Below are 20,157 nucleotides of genomic sequence, written 5' to 3'. Positions count from 1 at the left end.
TCAGAAGATACACGTCTGTACACAGCTGTCCAAAGTAAAATGCACACAGGTAACCCTATTATGTAATCTAGTTATTTGTGATTTGAGCGCATTTGGTATCTTCAGTACTTGCACCGGTTACCTCACATAGTATATCACAATAGGTCCTGAAATTTTTTTCTCATTTTATTATGTTTGTTATTTTGCAGGACATTTCTTGTTTGTTTCATCATTTCCTGATAGTCTTGGAGAGTATATCATAGCTGGCTATTTTGATGTCAGTGTCAACTACTACCCTGTCCACCATAATGTTTATGAATTTCAGTCTAAGCGTGCATGGTGCCCACTAAAGTCCTGAGTTGTTGTGATGATACATGCGTAGACCTACATTTTTTAAGTTTGGCGCTCAATGATGATCTCACTCTGTGCTTAAAGTTTAAGCTATTAACCTTTTAAAACCTGAACCATGAAATAATTGCTATTATAGTAAAAAGGGTTTTTTTGGGGTTTTTTTTGCAATTTAATGATTTAAAAAGTCTCAAAAACTCAAAAAGAGTCATTTATCAAATACTTTGTCCATACAATTAAGATGCTTCCATAATCCTACTCAGCAGATTTTGGCCATACTTAAAACGTTAACCATCCACTGACAAAGCTGTTTTAGCAAGAAAATGACTTTTACTTTATCCGTTTGCAGTGCATTTAAAAAAAAAAAAATTATGCAAAAAGGAGCTTAAGAAATCATAACAAGTGTTGCCTTCTGATTCCTAAGAAACAATTTTGTTATTTCAATAAAAACAGGAAAAAGTATTTAACTTTTTTTTTTTTTAAATTGTGTCATCTTTGCCCTTTTTGTTGGATTATGCTATTTCAGCTCTCCAGGAGACACACTCATTTTATAATTTTAAGAGTTTCATTGGGAACACACACACACACACACACATATATGGCTTGAGTTATAACACCCTCTCTGGTCATTAGGATATATGTGAAAAGCAGCTGCCTGAATATCCATGTAAACAATAATTTTCATTTATCCAGCCAGTGTTGGTCTTTTAGTCCATCCCAGCTGACACAGGACAAGAAGAAGAATAAAACCTGGAAAGGTCACCCATCCTTCACAGGCCTAGTGTCAGACAGACTTACAACTATTAGCACTTACAGACAATTTAGAATTGCCAATTAACCCAGTGTATCTTAAAATAGGGGTCAGGTTCTCCTGGGAGGACAAAGCCACTTCAGCTAAAAGAATGAATGACCAGGGTGGTAATGCTGCGAGTTTAAGTTGAACTAATGATTCATGTATAAACACAATTTGCAGGTGAGATTGTGCTTTTACTTTAGTTTAATTCTTGAAAATTAAATGCTTCCCCTTGTTAATGATTAATGAAGACAATGGGCTGCAGGGGCTCAAGGTTTGGAAACAACAGAACTGATCTTATGCAGTGCTTTGTAGGAAAAAAAAAACATAATGCAAAAAATCTAAACAATGCTGCAAACCAACATTATAATAAATTCAATGTTTATTTCCACATTCTTATCCAGGTTTCGTCACGGTCTGTACATCTGTTAATCCAGTAACAGAGGATGGCGTCCCCCAAAGTGCCATCCAGTCAGAATGCATTGATATCACAACTAGCATGTTGTCATTAGCAGTTTAGCTCATTCATTTGGCCTTGATCAGAAAGACTTCTTTTGTAAACATGGACATTGAGAGAAAATCCTGATAGAATATAGAAAGGCCAACATCTTGAAACATTTTTCGATTAAACTGTAAAAAACAGGCAGGCATAAACAAACAGTAGAACACAAGCTCATGTTGAACCATTCTAGGACGAGTGCAGTTTCAGGACATGCAGTGTTTTTACCTAATCCACACTGAGAGAGCGCTGCTGCCAAAGAACAGCGCCGCGTCAGAGTCCACAGAACTTCCTTTCAACTAGTAAGTGAAGTTGTAGGACAAACAGGGTCACAGAAATTTCAAAGAGCAACCTCTGAGAATACCCAGTATTCATATTCTGAGAGAAAGAGACGACACCTGAAGCCTTTGTTGAGAACACTGATCTGCCCTTGGTAGAGTGTATAGTGAGAAGGATGGCAGTGAAACCCTGTTGCTTTTTGTGCTGAACTAGGAAGAGGAAACATCTCTCAAAAAAAGACAAAAGTGTCTCTACTAAAAGTTCCAAAACTGCCTAAAACTGTTCTGTTTGCATGACAGGTCTACAAATGATTCTTATGGGCTGGGGTGCCGTATCCAGGCCCTGAGCCCTCTGAGTTAAACTGCCTGAGTAGCTGAACTGTTTGCTTTGAAGTCTGTTTAAAATTGAGGTCGCATTCTGCATAGTTTCAGTGAAAAGTGAATTAATTTCCTTTAATAAATAACATCTGTTGCATAGAGGTTTGATGCACTCCTAGAAAAAAGCCTCTGAGGATAAAACCAAAACTCTTTAATTTTTTTTCTTCCTTTTTTGTTTTTTCTTCATTAAACCTGCTGGAACTAACAGCCAGGTGGGTTGCGGCTCGTCTAGGAGTGACTCAAACAGAACCGCTGCTCGTTCTTCTTTAAAGAGTACTTCTGAAACTGCTCATTTGACACTGTAAAATGTTTGCATCTGGATAAGCAAAGACAAGAAGAAGTGGAGGTAACAGGCAGGAAATTAAACAAGGGTTATCCAACCATGGCCTCTAATTTTAACATTTTGTATACCAACAAAACACCCCAAAACACTTTTACAAGAAAAAAAAATACATATATATATATATATATATATATATTCACATCATATTGCATAAATATGTGCTGGAATGAGGTTAATGAATCTCCTGGTATGGGCTGTATATGCCGTGAAGTTAGCCCCAGTGCTCAGTAACAGATGAAGGAAACAAACAAAAAAAGTGTTTAGAACAATTTCCACTTGACATGTGACTCCATAAAAGTCACTTGCAGATATAAAACATAATTTAAGTGGTACTGTTTACACATCTTGAAGGTACTGCAGCCTTACAAAGCATGTGGATGCTACACAAATTGCACAAAGCAGAGGTTGCATTATCTATGTACGATTTCCCGTATGACGGTAAAAACCCACCGTGTCGGAACCCGCTCACGAGGAAAACAAATGCATCTTTTAGGGCAGAATTCAAGTAATGCGACAAATTCTGAGGTCAACGAGTAACATGTTGTGTACTGTTTCTTTGCAACCACTTACAGGAATAGAATATTCCTCAATGCAATGAGCCCAAACATATAAGAGGTAACTAATGTATTTTACAGTACAATAACAGCAGCACAGACTTTATGACTTTACTTTTTTGTTGTTTTTTTAAGAGCCAGAGAAAACCTCTGTAACAGAAAGTCAAAATATAAATGACATTGGCAAAAATGTTTGGAGTGTAAAGACGCGAGAGTCGTATCTTGGCAAAGAGAATGTAAAAAGGTGGACTGCATTGAGATGTAAAACTCAGAAATAAGAGGAATGTAGCTCAACACTGAACACGTTCAATAGGACATTCATTCAAACTGTATGTCAGAATCTATAACGCCTCTTGTTTTTAAAATCACTTGTGAATGTGTGTGTCCTATTAAAGTGCCTGAATGATAAATACAAACATAACAATGTAAAGAAAACAAACAAAAATGACCTGCATCCTCGGTAGTAGTGTACAGTACATATAGAGCTTTGGAAGCTTGGAGTTGGAACGCAGTAAGCCACAGGACAGAGGGCGCGACCACGGCGCCAGCTGAGGTAGTAGTTTGACTGAACACGAACTTCCCAGGGACCCACGGTAGCAGCTTGAAGAGAGAGGTGTAGCTACCTGGAAATCAGAGTCACTGGGCTGGCGGAGTGGACCAGAAAGGAGAGGGGACTGTGGCTACAAAGTCCCCTCTCCTGTCATTGAAGGTCCATGTGCAAATGATTTTTTTTTTTTTGTCCCCTCAAAGGAAGTGTAACTGCTCCTATGAGTATGAACTGTGTTAAATCTGCTAGTCCACTGACGCAACAGATAAAATCTCTTTACAACATGCTCTTATGTCATCATCCATACAATAAGAAACATTCTCATCCCTGTTCCCAAGGTTTTCTAGGCTGTTTAAAAAAAGACGTTGAAGAAGTTTTTGTTGTATTTAACAAAGCAGCTTGTGTGCGAAGCTGTTCGACGCAGATTGAGCTGGGAGGAAACCAGCTAGGAATGGTTCTCTGTGACCAGGCAGCCTGATGGCGCAGTGCAGAGGTTAATGATGCTGCGAGAAGCCAACTGGTTTCTGCCCTCACCCGATTGGCCTGGACCCACTAGGGCAGCTTCATGAATAGACCATTATCAATGGAGGGGACAGGCATAGGGCAGGGAAACTGGAAGAGACTCATGTCTGCTGTGAGGGCAGCCATGGCGGCAGGATCGTGCTCTATCTGTGTCCTCAGAGCAGGGTCAATCTTCTCCAGCCGTCGCTTGATCCTCTTTGCCTCCCTCTCTCGGATCAGCCTGGCCTGCCTCTTCTCTGGTGTCTCGTTGGCCCTCTTTAATCGCATGGCCTCCCTGTCCCTCTGCAGCCTGCGTGCCCGCTGCTCCTCCGTTTCCTGCATCCTCTGCATGCGCTTGGCCTCGCGGTCCCGCAGCCGCCTCAGCTCCCTCTCTTCTTCTGTCTCACACGCCCGCTTGTTCTTCTTTGCCGTGCGCTCACGTTCCAGACGCTGCAGTCGGGCCTCCAAGGGCTCGTTCTTCCGACGCAGAGCCCATTTTCGCATCGGTGACTGGGCCGCCACTAGCTGCTGATAAGCCACGCAGCTGTTGCACACCAGTAGCACTCCGGCAGGATACACCGGCATAGGGCTCAGGATATCAGGGATAGGAGGAAGGCCTGAAGAGGAGGAGTTGAGTGCATCAGGGATTGAGGCGAGGGATGGCCCTTCAGAGAGGAGACTATCGGGCAGTGAGGGAAATGCGGGTCCCTGGTCCGTGCATGGTCCTGATCCTGGCCCAGGGCCATGACATGGTCTGGGGCCTTGACACTGGCTTGAGATGTGGCCCTGTCCCTGGCAGGAACGTTGGGCTTGACATAGGTTGGGATTGGGGTTAGTTGCTTGACACGGGCAAGGACCCTGACACGAACTGGGACTGGGGCCCGGTCCATGGCAAGAGTCAGTGCAGGGGCCCGGGCTGCTCATGGGGCTGCTCGAGAGGGACTGGGACATGGAACAGGTGTCCCTTCCCCCAGTCAAATCCATCCTAGTTGTGTCGAGGACTTCTTTAAGCTTCTCCCTACGACAGGATACATGAATCAGGTAAACACCCTTTTTTTTTTTTAATGGTCTGGACTCTTCCAGGGAAGCATTAGATCCCTGACAGAAGGCTTGCTCCTGTCTAAATCTTTAATGTAGGGATCATAGAGCCTTTCACTTGAGGTCTCCTAGACTGGATTTGTTTCCTGTTAAAAATAAACGTATTCATTTTATACTGCGTCTCAGTAAAATGCTTTTAGCTCTCTCACCGTCCCTATAAACTAACTTTCTTCTGAGTTTTGAACAGCTAGGTGGGGTTTCTGTGCACACAGCCAAAGTGTGCCTGAGATCACGATATGTGTGATATCCTCTCTCGCTTACGTTACACAGAGACAAGAGCAGGAGAAAAAAAACCCTAAACTATCTGAAACTAAGTGTTCAGAGCAGTCTGAAATCCGAGATTTCACCCCACAGGGATTTTTTCCACCAGCCTGCAACAAAGGCTTCATACATCAGACTGACAGGCATTGTTTTTGCCTTGAATTTTTGTTAGCCTGGCTCGTATGGTCACATATTTTTAGGCAACAGTAAAATTTAGCTTCTGTCAAGCTGCAATGATTGACATGACTTGAAACCACTTTGCTGAAATGGGAAGAGATGACTCATTCCGTGTTAGTCGTTTCCCAAACTTTTTTGCTTCAGAGATGAATAAGGGCCATGTGTCGAATGAACTCTGGCTAGCTCTCTGGAGAGGAGTTTAACAGGCTGTTAACAGCCTCAGAGGAGGTGACTGTTCAGAAAACACTGTGTGCCAGATGCTGGTTATGTTACTTTATTGTAGCTGGCTGGAACAACATGAAACAGCTTTTCCACGTACATCTAAGATACGCCTTTATTTGTCTCTCTTTAGAATAACAAGTATTTATGTTTTATTTTTCCAAACTTAGCAGCAAATGCTTCTGCCAACTGTAATGCTTCATGACTTTTCTCTTCTCTCCTTTTTATCACTTCACACTGCTTCTCCTTCTACTATGCGTCCTGACCTTGTCAGTGCTGTTTAAATTAGAAATGTAATGGTAGTTGCTAAGCAACACGCAAGTTTATTTCCATTAAATCTGTCATTGCAGTACTAATTTTATTCATCCCTCATGCTCTGCATTCTGTCTAATCCCACACTTGGAAAACCATTGCTCTTTCTCATTCTATTATAATGTATTGAAGAGAAAATGTGACTTCTTTTTACTCAATTTATATTTTCAAAGGTTCGACAAAAAAAAAAGGTTTGTCTTTAAAAAAAAAAAAAAAAGTAGCATGCAGTTGTTTTTGTTTCTACATTACACTCCTGCCAGAATCAATTTTTAGATACCAGAAAAATTAAAAGGCCTCATTTTAAATAGCTCATCCTTCTGAATCAGTGGTGTCTTCTCACCTTGTCATAAAGGGACCACATATGAGATATTGTTTTAAAATTTTTAAGATAAATCAAATAATTAAATAATAAGCACTAAATAAACACAGAAACCTCAGGGCCCTGTCAGTATAATTACATCACAACATCTATATTCAAACTGCATTTAAGACCTGAGATGAGAGCTACAGCAGAGATGAGCTCAACCTGTTAAAGTTGTTGGTGTCTGTGAAGCGTGCACCACAGACAGCGCAGTTGGAGAGGCGGTCCTCGGAGTGGATGAGAAGATGGCGTCCAAGTGAGCCGGGCGAACTCAGGGCTCGCCCACACACTGGGCACACATAGCTCTTGGTGTTGCTCATCATAGTCGTATGCTGTTACAAGACAGCAAACAGAGATGAGAAAAGCAGCAAACTTAAAAGATATGATAACTTTGTATTGCAGCCGATTATCAGTTTGCAATATGTTTGCAAAAGAAAAAAATAACAAAGGAAATATAAATTTAAAATATTATGAACTTGAAAAGTAAAATTATAATATTTAAATTCATGTCTGCAACAACTACAGCTATAATTGATGCTGTGGTTGTTATGCATGGTAGTATAAATGCAAACAGCATACAGAGTTTATACAAAGTTTACATAAGAAAAAGGTTGGGAGACCACTCTAAACCAGATTTATTACGGCAATAACAATTACAGTTAACGCTCGTGGCACTATTCCCACAATCCATAAAAACAAAACTATGCAGCTATATGACAAAGTAGACAGATTGCAGAGCAGATAGGCTGCTGCCACACGGCTTTGAAAGTTGCACTTCTTTTTTTGGTTCTGTATTAGATCGGGGCAGGTGAGACAATGTTATTCTCACCTGGTAGACATGGGAGATGAGCTTCTCTGGGCTGCTGAAATCCAGCGTGCAGAGAGGACAAACAAAGTTGTTGCTGTGCTCTCCCCCTTCCTCGCTCTCCTGAGGAAAGTCAAGAACCATTTAAACTCATTTCAGAAGCACATCTAACACTACATTCAAATGATTTTACACCTACATCAAAACATCTTACAGTTGTAAATCACAAATCTGAATTCTGAGTTATTTATTAAATTAAAATTTCCAATTTGTATTATGGCAGTTAAAACGTAAGCACCACACTAAAACGGGCCTTGTTTTGGTCTGAAGCATTTTCACAAGTGGATGAAGATGTGTTGAGTGTATGACTGAGCAAAATTCCCACAAGTCCCGGTGACTCACTGACGGTGACATCACACCGTGTGCTGAGACAGATGTGACTCACAGAACATTTTCAAACAGAAGGTGCAGGCAGAAAACATATTGGCTGAACCTGGGGGTGTCTAATAACTCAAAGGGCACTTTTGAATAAAAATATTGGGCCAGACCTCTTCATCTTTGAATCCAGGTGTTCTCGAACCATTGCACAGGTCTATAAAATCAAACAGCCATATGGTCTGCCTTTACAAACATTTGTGAAAGAATGGTTTGCTCTCTGAATTCATGTGTGTTGCTGTAAAATGACGCCAGCGTTGCAAGGACAAGTCAGTTCATGAAATTTCTTCCCTCACAAACAGTCACGATCAGCTGTAAGCGGTATTATTGCAAAGTGGAAGCTTTTAGGAACCACAGCAACTCATCTGTGAATGTGGCAGATCATGTAAAGTTACAGAGCAGTGTATAAAAGTCACCAACGCTCTGCTGACTCAGTAACTGCATGTGGTTTCATGGCATGGGTTTCCATGGCTCCTGTAGATGTACTGAGTAGGTAGCCCACTACTTTTTTTTCCCACTTTTACTATAGTAGTGATGTCTTTTAACTGATTATTTATCATTTTCACTTTTATCTTTTCAAAGTAGTAAAACAAAAATGTCAAAAGTTTATTATGTTAATTGTTATTTTGCATACAAATAGAAAGATTTTGGTGAGGGAGAAAAACTCTGAAAATGTCAAATATCACTACTTCCTTTCCGGTTATCTCAGGAGAAATATCTGCAATATTCTCTAGCACAGCACATTAGCTTTAAATTCACAGATGCATGAACCTAATTAAACATCATAAAACTGGAGCAGATGACAGGGTGGGCATCTAGATGCAAATTACGGTTCACATTGACTTGTTTTTCATGCACGACTGATCGATGAGAGTTGATAAAGTCTTCCCACGCCTACCAACTCGTTTATAAACCACATATTTCATAATCAAACAGATGCAGGGCAGATACTTGTCTTCATTTTTTTTTTTTAAATCTCTGTCGTGTTTTGTTTGTGTGTTTATTCCACACCACAACGTTAGCAGTATGGTCGCTTCTAGTGTAATGCATAAGTTGTGTTCAAACTTATTGATGATGTGCCAAGAAGTTGTTTTCAAAGAAGTACACAGTGAGAAATAAATAAAATCTTTTTCCAGTTATGAGAACCTTACCACAACCTTTGTGCGTGTTCCTTTTTGTATTTGTTAGAATGAAATAAACATTATTGCCATTCAAAGCACCATCATAACAAACACTAGAGTGAAGGTGTCTAAATTAGCAGCCCTCTCACCTCTTTGACTCCTGCTCCTTGTAGGAGGCACTGCGTTCTCTTGGTGGTCATGTGGTCGTCAGCAGAGGTGTTGGAGGACGAGTCTTCGCCGTGGTTTTCTGGGTCACTATCGCTGTCTTCTATGGAGGCAAACACAGCCCTATCAATACGGACAGACAACAAAACACAGGGCAGGGCTTATTCTCACTAACACCCCTCATTCCAAGGACATTCCTACAGAGTCCAACAGTCCTTCCCTGACCCTTCCCTCCATCCTGTACCTGAGAAGCTATCCTGCCCTTGGACTTCCTGGGAGTTGTTGCTGCAGCATTCACTGTCCTCTGTGAATTCGTCTCTGCCATCCATGTTAATAGTGTGCTGGAGTCCTGTGATGGTTGAAGTGTGGAATGGCCCTGGAGATAGAAAGACAGTAGAAGGACAGTCAGTAAGATTCTTGAAAAGTTGACTTTCTCACTTGTGGTACATGTAGAAAAAGCCAACAAGCTCTTTCAAACTAGGCTTCAAGACAAGACTGGAGTTGACCTTCTCATAGTCTTGAGACACAACCACAAGACCAGTCATGGCAGTATTAACAACATGTTGGAAATGGACACCAACAGAAACTGTACTACAGGCTAAATCAGCACTCCATCCTGCTAAGATTGTGAGCTACGTTCAGCGAAGAAGAGTAGGGGTGGGCCTGTTTCCAGATAGACCCTTGTGGAACAAAGGAAAATGGCGAAAGCTGGTAGTTTTGGAACTCCAGTGGCAGGAGCCGACTGCAAGATTTGCTAATCTTAGAAGCCCAACAGCAAAAGTGGATGAAGTGGGAAACATTGAATAAAGGGACAATCAACTGGAAATGCACTCAGGCACATCATGATTTCAATCAAAGTGAGCCTTTGTCAAGGCAGGTATACTTAGAGACACAACCAGGTGCTGAAATCCCTGTCTATCAATGCCAAAAGAGCAGCACCACTGCCACTCCAAGAACAATGACAAAAATACCCTCCATCACTGATCAGGAACAGACTTTTGAAGGAGGTTGTTACTAGAAAATGTTCTTTGATACAGATCAACAGCTTATAATACCATCAGGAATAGTTGCTTCTGCCCAAAGACCAGATCTGGTACTTTGGTCCACCACTCTCTGTATTGTCTACTTTATAGAACTAAGAGTACCATGGGAAAAAGCTGTGATACACTCAGCTGAAATCAGATGCCTAGCATTGAGGCTGGATAGCAACAGTTTAGCATTCCATAGTTAAACTTATTAAACACTTGGAGATGCACAGCCAAACCCTATGCCACCACCTTCAAGGTGATTCCAGGGATTGCTTAGTGCTGCAGTCAATGGCTGTGGATGAGGAGGAAAGACCCCAGCTGTGCGCCAAGATGTTAGGGACACACACCCAGATCTGATCCGCCTGTGGTGGACCTGCCCCGGTACAGGGTGTATTGTGAGCAAAAAGCCACAACACCTGAAGATGCTGAGAAACACAAATGAGGATGTGTCCCTAACATATCCTGGGCGTTGATAGAACATTAATCTAGTACAGAGGACAACTACTACCATCTGGTTCTATGCGTCGAAATCTTGGGCCATAATAGTGTGCCTTGATAGTACTGCAGGTATACTTTTTGTGCAGTTAAAAATTAAAAAGCCATGACTGACAGTCACTGGCCTTCAGCCTGACTGCAGCTGTTGTTGGGAGGAGTTAAAAATGCCAACATGTTGCCAAGGAAGCTAAAGAGGCACCTGGAATCCTGACATAACTTCAGAGAGAAATCTCCACTTCAGCAGATGCTGGATCAGAACCAGGGACAACAAGACTGCCTGTTGGACTGTGTATGACAGAATCTGATAAAAAGAAATCTACAATTTCTCCAAATCAGATTATAGTGGAGTTTAGTGCAGCCTATAGTGAAGCACAAAAAGAACTGAAGGCCTTTTGCTCAAAAATATCTTCATCTGACTGCACAATCAGAAGAACTGATGATATTCTAAATGAGGCTTCTTTTATAGGTATACCTTGAAATTTTGTCCTGCCTTGGGCACAAAAAGAAAACGATTCTGAGCAACTGTGTCTACCCATACATTGTACCCGGCATATGAAAGCTTTATCTCCATAGCAACTTCATTACAGCATCTGCTACTGTAGTGTATCACAAGAAGGTATAAATCTTTAAATCTTTTAATAGAAGTGGTTTCACCTATAGCTGAAGTTCCATGGTTTGATCACACTTAATGTCGATCACACCATCCAATTAAAATGTAAAAAATCTTGAGATTATTGCAGAAATATAACACGCTGATGAAAACAAAAACCTATAATCAGAGCAAAACAGATAGAAAGCTGTCCCAGAGAGTAAATTATTGAAACCATTCTACCTTTTTCTTAACACTCTGAGGGTGCGATCAGCTTGAGGAGAACTTCTTAGCAGATTCATCTGGTTTTATATGACCGATACAACAAGCAGCAGGATTCATACAAAAGCAGCGAGACAAGCCCAGTTGCATATATGCACGCACATTTACTTCACTTGCATCCCAACCCCCACTTTTTTTTACACACATTTACAATCACAGATACATGCTAGCTGTTCCGACAGCCATGCTGCAGTCCCACGGGGGTAGCAGCCTGCACTGTTATCCTCCAGCTAACTGCCTAGCTGCTCCGTTTCTCTCTCTCTCCTTCAGTACCACCCACACACTGAACAGCCTGGCTCGCCCTCTGTCCTCCCAGCTTATATATGGAGCTCTGTCTACTTCTATATCTTTACCATCAGCTCTGAGGGGGAGGATAAAGCTTTGCACCATGACAGCCCATATGTAGCTCATTTCACTTGCCGCGATGCCACACTTTATTGTACATAGCGGCTCTTTTTGGCTGCAGGATGCGATGCAATCCCTTCACTTTTCTTCTTATTACACTGGACTCCGCAAACGCTCATTCAACTGCCAGCACTGCTCCTTTGGATGCAGTCTTGGTGAAAACTCCTCTGGCATTCACACATAGGAACATCACCACTTGAGATAGTGAAAATTAATGATAGCTTAAAATCCAATTTTCTTCCCTTGTGTGCTCCCTCTCCATTTACACAGATCAGAAGATGGGAGAGAGAGATCTTGACTTCAGTTACCTGAGACTGGCAGAAGTAATTACAGCATTCATCACAATCCTGAGGTACTGTGCACGGTGCACAGACACACACTTTCTCTTTTATTGTGTGTGTGAGCAAGACAGAAGTATAATCTTAAAGCTAGTCATTTGGCTACTTGTGAGAAGTTGGTATGTGAACACAGTTTGGGCACTTTTCCCACAGAAATCCAAGCATTCGTTAGAGTGGGTCCGAGTATTGAACTGTGAACTACTACAACAGGCTGGCTTCTCGGCGCATAGCCAATGATTGATGTGTGAGAGATACCCATCCCCCCACCGCTACGGTTCTGTCTGTACATCTGTCTCTCCTTGCCCCCCCGCCGCCACCATCACCACTACCCACCCTCCTCGCTCCCTCAGTCTCTAGCACTGCGATGTTATCTCTGAGTCTGTGTGTCTGTAGGCAGGAGGTGACGCAGTGTCTGACTGAATCCAGACAAAGAGACAAACTCATCAGCCAAGAGACACACACAAGAGGGAGAGGGCTGGTTGGGGGGGGCAGGCCGGGGGTGGTAGGGTGACGGAGGGGTAGTGCGCAAAACAAAACAGACAAAAGACAGAATGCCAAAACTCTACTCAAACACAGAGCAATGGGGGTCCTGTTGAATTCAAAGGCCCCTCCTTCTTCTTTTCAGCAGCCATCCCCTCCAAAAACGCACACATGCAGACACACAACACTGTCTGAATCTGGAGAAGTACTGGGGCCCCCCCCTCTTACGTCCACAGACTTTCTGGAGAACAAGGACGGTGGGCCAGACATCTGATCAGTTCTCACCACGAATAACCACTGACCTAATATTGCAGAAAACGGATGGAGATGGAGTGATTAAACACTTTTCATAACAAAAAATGTTCACAAGTTAGTTTGCACCTGACTAACACGACAAAAAGTGAACGCTACATGTTTAGATTAGGATTTTGATTCAGCTACAAGACTGACAAACACCTTGTAGCGACACGAGACTCAAAGTTGGATTCATAACAGCCCCCCCACCCGAGAACTCAATTTCATAGTGGGATCAACAATACATATATAATGTGAAATATTCTGAAAAAACACCTTATTTGTTATAGTTAATACTAATAAAGGTTTTCAGAACTTCTACATTTAGGTACAGAAAAATTATAAAACCAAAGCCTCACATATACTGTTACACAAATATACTGTACTTCCCTGACAGGCATCCACCTGACACCACAAGGGTATGCACCACCACCTCCAAACAAAATACTTTTATGTAATGCATAAAAATCTTGTGTATTGTTGTACATCAAACTTAACAGCTAGACAGACACCGCTGTTGTATCATTGTCTGGAATTCCCTGTGTATGTGTGTGTGTGTGTGTACTACTGAGTGTGTGCATGAGCATGTGCATGTGTGTCAGCCCGCCTGCCTGTCAGACTGTCTCCCTGCCTGTCTGGTCTGTCAGTCTGTCTGGTCTGACCCACTCAAAGGGGACAGCTCTTTGAATGCAATTCATACCTCACAAGAAAAGACAGGTAAAACAAATCATGGTGAGGAAGAATGAAAGTTGGTGTGCAAAAGGTGTCCTTCTGCAGTCACAATCACACTCTCGTGCCATGGATCTGGGTAAGAATTTAAAAAAATATATTATACAACAGTCTTGGGGCCTCCTGAGGCCTTTCGCTCACTCTCAAAGGTGTTTCAGAGCAACAAATGAGCTCATTAGCTCACAGGGATGACTGCGGTCTGCAGCAAGTGTGAGATGCATTTCTCCAGTTTAAACAAACTATCTTTAGAAAGGAGGGTCGCAGCATACTTCAGTAGATTACACTGGGCAATCCCCTTCAGTGGACAAAAACTAGCTTAAGATAAGAGGTCAGCAGGGTAAGCACTGACAAGAGCATCCTGGTAGAAGATGAGTCACCAACAAAATATTTACATTAGAGGGTCTCCCAAGAGCTCCTGAGATCTGCTTCAATAAATTTATCTGTGCTTTATAAAAATATGACACTATTTTAAAATAGAATTTGGTCAATAAATGTCAGTAATCCTTACTGTCAGTATGCATTACACTGTAAGCGACCAGTAAGCCCAAGGTCCCTTCTTTGAATGGAAGAAATTATCATTTAGCTAAATTATTTAACAGATGAGCAGCAAACCATCACATATAAACAACAGAAACCAGATGTTTGTTTATTCAGATGATTGCTTACCATTAAAATAAAATCTTAATTAAAATCTTAAATTATTGTTTGGGATGGGAAACTAAGATGTTGAACAGAATTAGAAAGTAAGCATGAAAAGTGTTTGTGTAGCAGAAAAATATTAGACGTATCATTCAATAAAGGAAGAAAGGGGGAAATAACAGAAACACTCTTGCATACAACGCAAGGGAAGTCTTGCTGCTTGTGTGCTCAGTAATGCTCTCCTGCAATCTTGTCCTAAATCTGAGCTGTCAGAGAAAACTGAATCAAGTGCACACATAGCTACTGTTTGTACAAGCTGAAACCTCTGTCCCTTCTGTTCATGGTTTAGTCATAGGTTTTTTTTTTGTTTTTTTAAATGCCTCATACTTTTTTTTTTTTTTAAATGAGCAGATAACTGACAAAAATAACATCTCAAAACTGAACCCAGAAACATGGTTAGCCACAAGCCATGATACCTAAATTAACTGAGAGATTCTTTCACACAACATTTCTAGTGAATATAAGCTTGTCGGCCTTAAAGGAGAGATATTTATAAAAAATATTTTAAGCCTGTAATCAGCACCAACAAGTAATAAGCTCCACTATTAAAAGTGATAGCGGCTACTTAAATTATTTTTAAAAATGTACCAGGAGTGTGCTCTTTCACATATTATGTAACACATTCAGGTATTTGTCATTACATGCTGCAATAGTGTAGCTTGCATTGTTATAATCTTGTGTACCTGTATGTGTGTGAGTACTTTGGCAGGTGATTGTCTGTCTGTGGGTAGCTTGTTGTTGTGATTTGGCACTGTATAAATAAAATTGAACTAAAGTGAAAAACAGCGCCAACAACAGTACTAATCACACACACAAAACTTTACAGATGAGATCTAAATGAAGCCGAGTTTGAGATTGTGTGTGGTGCGGCTCCCCGAGTACTGAGTATTTGCATTAAAGTGTAGTAATGCCTTCTGATCACCAGACAAGGTTTTTCCTGGCTCAAAATTGGCCTTTTGGGGATGATGGCACATACAGGTAAGGTAAGAGTATTGGGTATCTTACATATCTTAGTTATTTTTAAACAACTGATAAATGAAAAAGCGAGTCAGGTTAAAGACTAAATTTAACCCTACATAAAGACTGACTGATAGTTTTATCACTGTGCGGGTGGTTTTTCTGTGGTGTGGTAAACACTAAAATTATGCTGGAAAAACCTTGCAAGATGGTCACTATTGATTTTCTAGTCTGTTGAGTGCATCTGACCTGAGCTTGCTCTCACTGCATTTATGGCCCATTTTATGCCCGTTTCTTTTGTTTTCATATACCTGTAAATCATAACTGTCGTCAAATTATACCTAAATCAGTTATTGTTAAAAACAAAAATGCTTAAAAACAAAAATATTAGGGCTAAGAAAAAAAAAAAGTGGGACCGCACTAAGATTGGATCAAAGTGGCTGCATCACCCGTCAACACGCTGGCATTAAGTATGCATGGTAGTTATTACTGCATTATTACCAAGCATGATAGAGTAGCTATTATTGGTTTCTACTTGTGATTCTGTGTGCGTCATCATGGTAAAATGTACCATAGAGATACCTCAAACTGAATTTCGAATATGCTGACAGTTGTTTGTATATGTGTCTGTGGGCAAATTTCGCCAGTGCAGTAATGTCACAAAAGCTGTCCAAGGCGCTGACACAAAACTTTACATATCTGTATTCTTCAGCGAAATAACGGTTAAGTCAGAGGATGGGTGTGGTCCAACTCATAAGTGCTGAATACTTAGTACTAATGAGTCTAAATGTCAGTATACTGGCATGTGTCACAACTGGTGTGATCCCACTGCAAGATGGTCTCTAGTTATAGGGCTACGGAGTACTCATGGGCTGGATCACACAAGTCTACCAGCTTGGCATCAACTACAAACCTGCCACATTTCATGGCTTTATCTGTTATTTTGGCAAAACCTGTTCCTAAACATACACATTTTGGCACGTTGCAAAAAGGTTTTTACCTTCAATATGAAGAAAAGTCACCAGGACTGTAATATTTTTTAAAAAAATTAACTAGTAGTCTTGGTAAATGGGGTTTGAATTACTCAAACTTAAAATACATGTTTGTTTATCAAATAATCAAAGAATTCTGATAAGGAAGTTACCACTCTTTGCATTGGCTCTATGTGGACCAATCACACTTACAGCCACCTCACAAAATCCAATTTCCACCCATGAAAAAAACAAACAAACTCAAAACTCAATGCATGCACAAAAGCACCTGCCAAAATACTCAAAACTAATTCTGTGGTAGTTCCTGCAACAGTAGGTGTCCTGGGACTGCATTTTTAAACGATGATACACATGCATATCTTTTTGGACAATCTTCATAGAGTTAAAATACTCCCTAACCCCTTACCCTCACATTAACCATCACAATTAAAGTGCTAACCCTAACCTACCTCTACCTCAAAAAATAAAAAATAAAAAACAACTTTTGAACCCCAAACTGTCTTTTGCCTAAATCCTGGTTCTTTAAAATCTGTCTGGCAACACAAATGTCATTAGTTGCGATGTTTATATCCTACAAATATAGATAAACCAAACAAACAAGTAACACACACACATACACACACACGGAGAGAGTGAAAACTCACAATGCTAGCCTCGCAGCGTGATCATGTCAACCGACCCAAGTATACACGGATAGCGCAAGTGTCATCAATAAAACTCGTGAAATAGTAAGAGAGACGATACCTGAAATACCTACAGTTAACTTTGAAGGGGTTGGTCTGTTTTCGCCTGGACATATTACTGCCCAAACCGGTTAGAAAAATTGAAAAAAAAAAAAAAAAGAATATCCTAACCCCGGACGGTCCAAGTATGTTCCGGACAGAGGGAGCAGATGATGAAGAAAATAATAATATTAAAAAAATCAAATCGTTTAGATCAGAAACTGGGTCGTTTTCGAAGATTAAAAAATAAAAAATAAAAACGGGCACATTTAAGAGTCACATTCTTGCGGTCTTTTTTGTTGTTGTCTTTTTTAAAAGCCCCTTCTTCAGCCGATTATCGGGTTAAGATGATGTCCAAGCCCGGACAGAGAGACTCCGAGCAGCTCCGAGCTGCTCCGATCCCGATCCGCTGGCACCCGCGCACAACTGCAGCGCAGCACGAGCTCAGCTGATATCTAAACGTAAAAGGAATGAAGCTAATGTCGAACAGCATTGTGGGATGTGTAGGGACGCAGGGGAGTTCAAGTGAAAAATACTATGCTGCATTCAGGTCGTGTGGGAGAAAAAAAACCATGTTCAAATATCAATTTAAAGTAAGTAAGCAAATTGCTGTGGGCGGTTTTGACGAAGCAATGATTTCTACTTAACTTTATAAGCTCTGTAACTATAACCTGACAATGACACCTCAACTAATAACTAATAAATATCCATCCAAGGACCACTCAGCACACCACATCCCCAATAAACACTATCATAAGAACTCACCCACGCGTCTGAAATCTACCGAAAATAAATAAATAAATAAATAAATAACTAGATAGATAAATAAAACATAAAAACAAACCCATAATCTGAGAGGACCTTGAGGGATTACTGTGTCAAATAATATTCTTAGGTTAAATTATTGTTCTAATCATATTCTTGAATTATGAATATTGTTATTAAATAGAAAGGGGAAATTAATGTTCAAGCAATTATTTTGCACTTACACATTTGATAAGTCAGTTACACTTTTGAGTTTATGTTGCCATTAGACAAAGAGTACAAACACAACATACAACAGGAAGGTGCATCCTGTCACAGTGACAAAGTAAACTTTTTTTCCTGCTGTACGGCCAAATGAAGAAACTGAGAACATACAGAAGCCTTCTAGAGTGATTCTGGACAACCAAATTAAAAAAAGAAAAGTACAGTATGCAACAAATAAATAGCACATCTTTAGATTTACAACAAACAAAAAACAAAACTGAAAACAGCAACAACTCATTTCTGTTTAGTCACAGATATATACTCAGTATTTCTGTAACTTACATTATACAATACAAGTCTTTTGTTTTACAAAATGAAATTATGTGAGAGCGGTTGGTCAGATGGATGAAAAAGTAGTGTGGCACAGCCAGACCGTCTGGTTTAAATAAAGATTAATGACAGATCTGAGTACATTTCTCAAAAAGTACTGAGGCTAAAAAAAATATGGAAACCTAAATATGCCAACCTAAATAACTAACACCCATTCATTTTATTCCGCTTATCCAATTCTGGGTCGCAGGTAGCCACAGTCCAGGGAGTGTGCTAGGGCCTCATAGGAGAATTTTTACAACAAATACACACATAAAAAAATACATTCAATTTGGCATTTTTAGATTAACAGGGATATATTTTTAAGATTACCACTGAAGTGTATAGATAAACCTATAGGATAGAGGTACTTTTATAGGCTAAATAAAATGATCATCCAGTCCTTCACTTTCCTTGAGTGAAGGGGTGGGGGGCAGTTGTAGCCTATCCCAGTCAGAGTCAGGGTATACCATGGACAAGCTGCCAATCTATCGCAGGGCTAACCCATAGAGACAACTATTCAAACTCATATTCACACTTGAAGCTAATTTAGGATCACCAGTTAATCTAACCCCACGTATGTCTTTGACCTGTGGGAGGAAGTTAAGAGTTTTCAGAGAGTGAACCCCCCATACAGATGTGGAAAGAACATATAAAGTACATCCAGAAAGGCCTCAGACTGAATTTAAACCAAGAACCTTCTTGCTGTGAGGCGACAGTGCTATTTCAAAAAAAAAAAAAAAAAAAAAAAAAACATGAACATTTACTTTTTATTATGCATATATTTTTTTTATTCTAAAACTGCACAGAGATGCCTCCACTCATTGGACACTGACAAAGCTGAGGGTATTTTTCTGTTACAAAAGCCTTACTATTTCTGAGCCTCTCGCACAGTTTGTGATACCTTTGTGCTCCCTCTAGCCATAATAGGAAGAAAAAGTAGTGCTACAATTGATCATGACACTTGTAATTTCATTATAAACTCTCTAAGTGCATATCCTACAGTCAACACTAGATGTCGCTACAAACCGTTGGACTGTCAATGTCATAACATTGCATGTAGTCGTCATCACTGACTGCCACGAGTAAACTGACCGCAGCACCACATTGACCGGGTGAAAATGTACTCTTCCGCACGCTCGAGCGAAAATATGCCATCTCAACAAAATAATCTCGTCAGGTCATGAAATCGCCTTTGTGAGGCAAGTGGCAGATGACACACATTCAGACGCAAACTGCACGTCACGTTATGCACAGTTATTTAGATATCCAGTCAGTGAGTACAACGGGATAACATCAGCTAGCTGGCTAATGATAACAAGCCTAACGTTAGCCCATTATAGTTACTGTGAGAACGATGGAAGCGAACAAGCCACACAGCAATTAGTAAATGTTAAGAAAGGGTTGAGTACAGTCACCTACCTACATCTCCCATCATAATGAAGACATAATTCAACTATTACCCATGTTGTCCAGTGAACATATGAGGCAGGAGTCTCGAGTAAGGGGCACAGACTGTGATTAAGTCCTCCCGTACAGCTAACGTTACTGTACGCTGATGATAAACTTGAGCTCTTCTTTCGCGAACCCCTTGCGATCTGTCAGTGTAACCCTCCGCCTGCGGTAGATGTGCTG

At 40.6% G+C, this 20,157-nt stretch overlaps 1 protein-coding gene across 8 annotated transcripts; it reads right to left on the bottom strand.

Moving 5' to 3' along the window:
• Nucleotides 1-1,231: 1,231 nt before the first annotated feature.
• On the bottom strand, nt 1,232-20,077 carry znf821 (zinc finger protein 821). 8 transcript variants are annotated; one of them, XM_063475719.1, is made up of 6 exons: nt 17,220-17,599; nt 9,419-9,550; nt 9,159-9,274; nt 7,478-7,576; nt 6,814-6,980; nt 1,232-5,238 (listed from the first exon to the last, which is right to left on the bottom strand). In XM_063475719.1, exons 1-6 carry the CDS (start codon nt 17,257-17,259, stop codon nt 4,272-4,274), a joined length of 1,521 nt encoding a protein of 506 aa, XP_063331789.1. In that variant the 5' UTR covers nt 17,260-17,599; the 3' UTR covers nt 1,232-4,271. The 8 variants fall into 8 exon arrangements, with proteins under 8 accessions (XP_063331789.1, XP_063331780.1, XP_063331837.1 ...); XM_063475710.1 differs by having other exon boundaries at nt 1,255-5,238; nt 9,159-9,277; XM_063475734.1 differs by lacking the exon at nt 17,220-17,599 and adding an exon at nt 19,986-20,077 and having other exon boundaries at nt 1,256-5,238; nt 9,159-9,277.
• Between the last annotated feature and the right edge of the window lie 80 nt (nt 20,078-20,157).

This window comes from Pelmatolapia mariae, linkage group LG1 (genome assembly GCF_036321145.2).
Source record: "Pelmatolapia mariae isolate MD_Pm_ZW linkage group LG1, Pm_UMD_F_2, whole genome shotgun sequence".
NCBI classification, from domain to species: domain Eukaryota; kingdom Metazoa; phylum Chordata; class Actinopteri; order Cichliformes; family Cichlidae; genus Pelmatolapia; species Pelmatolapia mariae.
The sequence above is the reverse complement of the archived record's forward strand: the minus strand, read 5'-3'. Positions and strand labels throughout refer to the sequence as shown.

What these genes read in the sequence shown, in the direction of transcription:
- znf821 (XM_063475710.1), bottom strand. Translation starts at nt 17,259, where the DNA reads ATGTCCAGGCGAAAACAGACCAACCCCTTCAAAGTTAACT. An exon ending in CAACCCCTTCAAAGTTAACT is followed by an intron (nt 9,551 to 17,219) that starts GTAGGTATTTCA and finishes TTCTATCTCCAG; the next exon opens with GGCCATTCCACACTTCAACC. An exon ending in GACACCAACAACTTTAACAG is followed by an intron (nt 5,239 to 6,813) that starts GTTGAGCTCATC and finishes ATCCTGTCGTAG; the next exon opens with GGAGAAGCTTAAAGAAGTCC.